General features: G+C 35.2%; 1 protein-coding gene across 3 annotated transcripts in view; it reads left to right on the forward strand.

The window, feature by feature from the left end:
- The window catches only part of PPP2R5C (protein phosphatase 2 regulatory subunit B'gamma), a 79103-nt gene extending 73097 nt beyond the window's left edge, over positions 1-6006 (forward strand). For all 3 annotated transcript variants that reach the window (XM_042047003.1, XM_042047005.1, XM_042047004.1), the window contains 2 exons: positions 199-315; positions 3288-6006. In XM_042047003.1, coding sequence (XP_041902937.1) covers positions 199-315; positions 3288-3419 — 249 coding nt within the window. In that variant the 3' untranslated portion in view covers positions 3420-6006. The remainder of the gene's footprint in view (positions 1-198; positions 316-3287) is intronic.
- The last annotated feature ends 2713 nt before the right edge of the window (positions 6007-8719 follow it).

The raw sequence follows: 8719 nt of genomic DNA on the forward strand, positions 1-8719 counted from the left end.
TTTTTCAGCAGGATATTTCTGCCAAGTGAAAAGTATTGGAGTTCCATTCTAAAATTTATTACATAGTCCCTGGAAGCATAATATATTGAAGTTAATCTCAAATAACTAGTAGTTATATCATTCAAATGCTCAAATACACTCTTAGTATTTAGATATTACTGCTAAGAATGATTATTTTAACACTTTGCGTTTTATTAGTACCCGACATATAGTGACACGAGTTTGCTGAACAGTCCTGTTGCAATGGAAACAGATGGGCCTTTAATTGAAGATTTGCAGACGCTCAAAAAGACAGTGAAAGAAGAGGCTTGTCAGGTAAAGCCTTGTGAAGATAGCAAAGTACTCCAATTTATGAATTCATTTAAGTGACTATTAATCATAAACTTGGGTTATATTTTCAGCCCTGTAACCATTTATTCTTGAGTAATACACTTCATCAGAGCTGCTACTTTCAAGTGATAGTATAGCAGCCAGAAATAGTGTTGTTTCTAGTGCCTGTGAATCTGCTATATGGTCTCTTTTAAGGTTTCTTCTACAGAAACTTTAATTTTCACTTAGGAATAGCTTTTTGTGTCATTATGGGAACAATGATTCTGCTTTAAGGAGAGTGAAAACTATAGGTAAAATCTATGACATCATGTTCTAGTCTCGTTTCTATGTAACAGTTTTTATCTTTCATAAGAAAAGCTTGTCAGTACTAGAATCTGACTGTATGTTATACATTTTTGTTTGTTATTCAGAGCCTTGTTTGTGGCTAAAGTTCTTGTGCTTTGAAAAAAATATGTAAAGTCTGTGTCTTGCCCACTCATGGGTCTTCTTCCTCAGTCCACCATCTGTCAGATTCCATTACCCCATGCAGGGCGAGGACACTCAAGGTCATTTCCATCCTTTTGTCTGTAGCTAATGCTCAGTAATATTCATGTCTTTTTAATTTAACATCAGTTAAGTGGAATTAGAATACCAATGTTGAAACTAGAGATTTCAACTTGGAGCTGCTTGAAAATGGAGAGAGCATTGCAGTATCACTAAGATTTCTGATAGGAATATGTACTATATGGTACTATAAATCTGTCTGAATCCAGCAAAGTCTAAAACTGGAGAAATGGAGCCAGAAAAAAAAGTTGAGTTTGGAGATAAAGTCAGTTAATTTTAACCAGTAAGACATTTAATAAAAATAAGCATGTGGTCAACCTAACCTCCTAAATTACTGTCTTAAAATTACAGTGTCATTATCCTGCAAGATTATATTTTATTTGTTATATGGCATTTTGGATGAAGGTTGGAATTAAAAGAAACGCTGGAATGCTAAGACACACTCAAGTATCTCTGTTTTTTAAACACTTGTGTAGGTTGTGGGTCCCTGTGCATTATATGTAAATCTTGGTGGCTGAATTACTTCCCTCTCCAGGGCAATGAACAAGAGTAGCATTCTCCTGAATGGGAATGATGGTTAGAGCTAGTCAGTGAGGAGCACTGGGCTTGCTAAAGTTTCTAAACCTCTGCCTTTCTTCATACCGTGGATAGCTTAGCCAGGCCCACAGGAGGGAGAATGGGGCCTCCTTTCACTTGCTTCAGAGCCTAGAACCAGTTCTAGTGTAGAGAAAGGTGCATACAAAATTATTTAAAAGAATTAGTACTGTTTAATTTTAAAGTTGTGTTGATCACAGTGTCCATCTTTGTGCTATTTCCTAACACTTAACTATTTTCTTAGGGTTTATGAGACCTTGGTTCACTTTCTATCCTGCCAGAGAGCATTAAAATTCCTACTTCCTAAGTCTGAGTCCTCCAACATCAGTTCTAGAAGAAAAGCAGCCAGAGTAGGATTCTATGCTAGTAGTTGGGACAATCAGTTAAGAACAAAATTCCCAGTCCCAGCTCCTGGAAGAGTTCGAGGATTTGGGCCAGTATTATACAATATAAAATGCAGAAACAGTAATGTCAGCCTAGACTAAAACCAAGGACTCTCATCTAAGTCTTAACTTCTTTTCTACGAAGAATTCAGCTTCATGAGCTATAAAGTTTGGGCTATATACCGCTTCATTGGTAGTATTCCAGCTGGAAAACAAGTGCGTCATATCCCTATGAATGAGCTTGATTTGCTACCACCCACAGTTGTAAGAAAGGGTGGGGATTTAAAGAAATGACACTAATGAAAAATAAACAAATTGTAAACTAAACAAAATTCTGAAACTTGGGTTGGAACTGCTTAAGCATTCCTTAGCCATCTCTCCAAGTGCATGCTGTCTTCCCTTTCCTTGCTCACCAAGTGTGCAAGAAATGAGATGACTAAAAGATTGTAAGCCAAGTTTTCAAGGAGAAAGATCCTGGCCTAGCAGAGGTAATAGAATATTTTTAATCGGGAATTCTTTCATTAGAAAAACTAAGCCTGCAAGAGGATGGATAAGTTCAGATCACCAGGCAGGAAAAGAACTGATTTTGGATTAGAGTATTGTGGAAAGCAGGCTAGGTAGCATTCCTGCATCAGTCTTTGAGAGGACACTGCACAGACAGTTATACATCCCTTGCTAAGTACCATCAGCAGTTGATGTTAAAACAAGAGCTACTACTGTTATCCATTGGGAAAAAAAAAAGAAAAGGCAGTCAAAAGGACAGCTTTGTTTCTTAAATTAAACTTCAGAAATGAGAAACTACCTGAAGATCTATACAGTTTCAGTGAAAGTAAAGTTTATTCCAGAGGCTGGCAATATAGCAGAATGTGCCTACTGAAGAGGTGCTGGACTGACTGAGGAAAGTAGATCAGGAATTTTTTCCTGTACCAGACTTACACGAGCATTTTTAGTGAATACTCTGCCACAATAAAGTTGGACTACTGTGACTTAATAACTTAGAACGTGCCACTAAATCAGTGGCTAGGTAAAAGCCAGGCAGTTTTTTGTATAAGGACTTTTAATACAAAAACCTGAATAAACAAGCAAATTAGGGTAGGTGATTCAGATATTGGAACTACATAAAAACACTATTATAAATTTTAAAGATACTTTGATAGGAATATTGTCTGGTTTTGAGAAAGCATTGGTAAAAAGGTACTGATGTCATGATTGTTAATAGCTTAGAATTTCATAGCTGTTTAATTTTCCTCTTACAGAAAAAAATGCTTTTAATACTTGAAACTGCATAGCTGGTAGGGTAAAGAGGAGAAAGTATAAACTTTTTTCCATATATTTTTTTCTTTTTCTGTAAGTGAATGTACTGATGTGCAAAAAGTACTCTTAAGTAATGTTCAGTAATTAGTATGTTTGGCTAACTTTGTTCCGTTTTTATTTCAGGCACAAAAAGATCAGAAAAAAGATCGTCCTCTTGTGCGACGCAAGTCAGAACTGCCTCAGGATATCTATACCATGAAAGCCTTGGAATCACATTGCAGAGCTGATGAATTAATATCACATGATGGGCATTAAACTATTACAGTGAAATATTATTTTGGAGGAAAATTTTTTTTCTGGACTCAGTTCTACAGTAGAACTTAATTTTTTGTGCCATACCAATCAGTTACACACAAAGTCAAAGCTTTCTTCAACCCAGTTCTGTAGGCAATAACTTAATAGAGTATGCAGCTCAAGATTAGTAGTTCAAACAATGGTAAATTACCCAGTTCCATTTGCAGAATATTGGGTTGACTATCATGAAGTGGACACAATTTCCTGGAGGTGTTGTCATAGTACCAACTAGCTGATAACATGCAGTTTTTATAGTTGTATTTGAGAAAAGCATTCTGTAAAATCTTTCCGTCTAAATAAGTGAATGACCAATAGTTGGTACTAATGATAAATGTGTGTTTTCAAAAGTGAAATTATTTCAAATATAAGTATTAAACTTTTTCTAGGATTTCTCAGCTTTACAGTTGTTTCCACATTATTGCTGTCTTGTAATATACCAGCAGTTTTGAAAATACAGTTATTCTTTCTTATTATAAAACATGGCTTACAAACTGGTAACATTCATGACAATCCTCGGTCATCATTCCTTTCTAAGAATTCTGTAAATTCATTTCTCTTTTATCTAGGGTAAAGATATATATATCTCTCTCTCTATATATATACCACATCCTAATACTTTATGTAGATTTAAAGCCATATCTTCCAGTCTTTAGTGTATAATATGGCACCAGTATTCCAGATACGAACTGGTAGAAAAATTTTTCCTAAAATGAAAATTTGTTTACTATGACTGGGAACAGACTGAATATAAAATTTCATTTTAAGTTTTTTCAAGTCAATAAAATAACTCTTTCACTGTTTTCTCCCTTATCTGAGCTTTTAATACTCAGCATTTTTCTTGGGCTCTACGAGTTCAATATTCTGTGGCAGATATTATGTGTGATTTCAGTTGCATCAGTCTTTATCTGAAAGATGAACAAAACCTTTCAGGTAACACAACATCATAAGCTTATTAAAATAAAAAAAAAATTTAAAAAAAAAAAAAAGGAACAGACTCCTGAATTCCATTCTGGCTTCTTTTTAAATTAATCTAAGAGCTGAGGAGATAGTGACCATAATTTTACCGTGAAAATATTTTTGTTGTTGTTGTAAAGAGCACATGTGCTGCAAATACACCTCACAAGTGAACTGAAAATGCATCTGAGTTGCTGATGATCTTCAAATGCTGCTATATATTCCACAAGATTACTTGCATGTAATGAGCTTTTTGTTGTAGATGGAAAAGCACGGGAGGAAAATCTCTTTAAAAATATAGTGCTTTGTCTTCAATATTTGATTTCTCTCAGGGTGGCCAGTATTTTAACTTACTTATCCTGCTTACAAGCTGTTTGAAATGTGTTCTGCTATTCTAAATGGGTGATTAGTTTCTTTTGTCTCTGGCAGTAACATGATATAACTTAATGTTTAATGTCTTGATGCATAAAGAGATAAAAAACGTGGCTTCTTTAAAAATAGTTTTGTTTTATTTTTTAAGGAAGTATAACATCTCCTGCATCCATAAAAAAAATATTGCTCAAAGCAGACATTCATAGTAACCTTGTGCAGATGTAGTGCCTGCTGTTTGTTGGTTGCATTTAACATTCAATTTCCAATATTTGTTACATTGTCTATTGGAAGAAAATTGTGAGTGGTAAATATTGGCTTACAACAACTAAATTTAAAGACCAACCCAACCTTTAAGTGGAATGTCCACTGTGTCTGAAAACATTTCCTGTAAAACTTGAAAAAGAAAATGCTTTACCATTAGGATAAACTATATGAAAACAGTTTAAAGATGCCTTCTACTTTTGAGGGAAAAAGGGTGCTTTTTTAATTGTGTAAAGCAACATCTATGTATTTTGATATACCATTGTTTGAACTTCCATCTTTAGCTGGTAGATTATCAGTTAACTTTGATTTTGGGTGTTCAGTATGTCTGTGCAAGAGATTGCTGAAAGGAATTATGTTACCCAAGGGGAGGAAAAAACCCAACTGTATATCAATGTTTGATTGATTGTGTGATACTCAATGTGTAAGAACATCTTTCACTGTCTAGATTTTGGTTTTATTCTTTATTGAAGATAAACACTCACCAAAAAGGGAAGTATTGTGGTAATTTAGAGGCTTCAAGTTCCCTATAAAGGCATATTTGAAGTTTTGGGCCACTGAACATTTGCTTAGGCAATATTCCAAAATCTTATCACCACTAATGGTTTAGCATGTTTATTACCAATATTTATATATTTCGTATAATCTTGTACTAAACAATTCTAAAACTAATACGTCCAAAATAAAAAGAAAATTTAAAGTAGAATTTTGGTGATTGTTGTTCTTCATAAAGTTCTGTCTGATACCTTCCCCCATTTTCCAAAATTACACCTGTACATCAGGAATGTCAAAAGTAATATTACAAGTGTCTTTTTAGTGTGGCTTTAGTATGGCTTCATTTTAATATTGTACATACATTGTACCTTGTTTTATGGTAATAAGTAATAAAAATGTAGACTTCATATTTTGTACAGAATCGTCCTATGTACAGAATAAAAAGTTCCTAGAAACAGCAAAAATAGGTAAGTGGCACAATTATTTTTCATTAGACAATATCTGTAACATTATACATTAGTGGAATGTTAAGTTCAAATGTACCTACATATTTTTTAACATTTTGTAATTCAATTTTTTGTTCTGGCATTGTTTCTGAAGAACTTCATACACCTGCCATTTAATATGCTTTTATCTAATTTTAAAACTTAAAAAAAAAAAAAAAAAGGTGTATTATATGGACAAATAAAGAACATGTGAATTTTACTTGCTCATCATGAAACTAAATTTAACACAGGTATTTGGGGGTGTGTTCAGATTATCACTGCTAGCAGAATCAGCTGTACAAATTAAAATAATTTCATAAATTTCTCAAAAGCAAAAGAAGATGGAAGGCCATTAGTGTAAAAAAAAAAAAAAACAAAACAGGAATAATTGATATATTGATATTCAGTAAAAAATGCAGACTTGTAGAACACCAATCAGTACTAAAAGGGGTTTGGTAATACTCCAACCTGCAAATATGAAAAATGCCTCTTTCATACTGTAGTATTTTCCCCTGTAACATTTCTGTATTGGCAGGCTTCAAGCAAAGTAGCCACAAAATCTGGGATTATATTGTGGTAGTTGATACATGATCAGGTGGCAAGGGTGTAGGGAAAAACTGAAATCTGCAGTAGGAGTCGTCTTCCCTCTGCAATCCATAAAAATCTTCAAAAGAACTAAGGAAAGATTCACATAAAGCTGACCTTCAGCTGCTGGGGGAGTTGGGGGGGCGTTGAGCCTGGGATCAAGAGCTGACTACTGACTTGAGTTATAAATGTAAGATTTGAGTTACAAGTTAGGTCTTTGTGTAGTGAAAAAAAAGTTTTCTTCATGAGCTCAGTAATAAATTCATCAGATCATGAATGAAAAACAAGATACTGAAACAACTGAGGATCCAGTTACTCACTTTTGGAAATCAGGGTTAAATACATCTCAAAATAAAATGTTTTAAAATGCTGACAGGGATGATATTTTTTCCATATAAATACCTTAGTGAGTTGCCAACATGTTCAGGAAATGACCTTTAATCCTTTCCCTCTAAGGGAATTAGGCTCTGGGGCTTTGACCAGCAGCCTTTTTTGGCAGTGCTTTCGTGGTTTGGCTTTGTGGAATTGGAAAGGAACGTGCTAGTATAGCACATATTGCTTGTGTTTGGAGAGATGTTCATTTGCTTTATGCACCTCACCAAGGTACTTACAGGAGATAGCTGTGATTTCAGGTTATCCTGGTGTTCTGGTTCCCTTTATGGGCCACCCACCTAAAAGTAGAGCGCTTCTGCCCCTTAGATCTTATCCTTACTATGTGCAGTGATTGTGGAGACTGACTGTGTGTAGCTAATTAAGAAATGCCATTCTAATTACCATCCCACTGTCTCCCTAGATTATAGTTTCTTTTCTATGAGGACACTTGGCTTGAGCTGTCTTTACTTCATGAAATAAAACTTTGATGTAGTTAAACATTTTGTATGAAGAAATTCCCAAGGGAGAATTTACTGTGGAGCTAAAGAAGGCAGTGCATTATTCCTTCCTCACCTAATGGAAGAGCAGCACGACTGCAGCTGGCTCTTCCTGGAGCCAGGCACATGGGGACTGCATTCCTTCCTGCCCCGGCGAGGTCTGCGCACACACTCGGGAAGGTTTGTAAGCAGTGACCCTGTGGTGAGGAGGGGAGAGGGCAGTCACATAATTGTCTTGAGCTATTTTAGGCATTTTTGTGATCCAGCAAACCACACTGAGAGGGTTCAAGCTAGCACGAAGACCTTGCCGTAGTAATTTTTCTTGTACGCTCACTATAGAATTAAAGATGCAAGAGGATTAGAGATGGGAAAGCAAGTGATTTGCACTAATGGTTACTTGTTGGATTTTTTCCCTTCATTTTTGGTCTCAAATACTACCAAATTAATATTAAGTATAGGAAAAATCCTCCTTTTTTTTCCCCCTGAAATTGTTTATTTTATAATTTATGAAGGTTTTCTTTCTACATATATTGGATGGCGTTTCCTAGGAGCAAGTCTTGTGCCTTGACAAGTCCTATTCTCATGATTCTCTGAAATACATGTCTTTAGTTAAATTATATGGGAAATGTGTCATATTGGCAATCTTGCCTTTGGGTGGCTGATTTCAGTGGCTTCTAATACCTGTAGGAAGGGCCAGGTCTTTTGTGTGCTCAAGAAAAGGACATCCATAATTAACTAGCACCACATCAAGGCAAATTATTTTTCACCCTGATTGAGCAAGGTAAAGCCTTTTCTCTCTCCATAGACTTTTTCTGCAGAAGACAACCTGTGCAAAAAGTTAGTTTATCTTGTCTCTGCTTCAATTTCCTTTAACTTAATTTGTATCTTCCTCCTGCTCCCCTTGGCCTAGTAGATAAGGCTGAAGTGATTAAAGGAATACAAAGTCTCTACCTACGCTGGCTTCTAGTTGCAAGTAGCCTAGCACTTAGATACCAGAATTCAAGACTTGTTGCACATGGAGCATTTCTGATTTTAAAACCTACAGTAAGATGAGACTGGAGGGTTTTTTGACCCTGCTTTCTCTGCAAGTCAGCAGCAGTGTATATAAATGTTTACTTGAATTTGTTTCCTCTGCCTGTCCTTCCTTCTTCATATTTCCCTATTTTCCTTATTTGCATTTTTTCCTTGCAACAGTTTTACAGCAATGAAATATTGTATCTTGCTTTGTAAGCTACAAAAT

This window comes from Corvus kubaryi, unplaced genomic scaffold (genome assembly GCF_017639235.1).
Source record: "Corvus kubaryi isolate FWS band 111438036 unplaced genomic scaffold, C.kubaryi_AGA036_p1.0 66, whole genome shotgun sequence".
In the NCBI taxonomy this organism is placed as follows: Eukaryota; Metazoa; Chordata; class Aves; order Passeriformes; family Corvidae; genus Corvus; species Corvus kubaryi.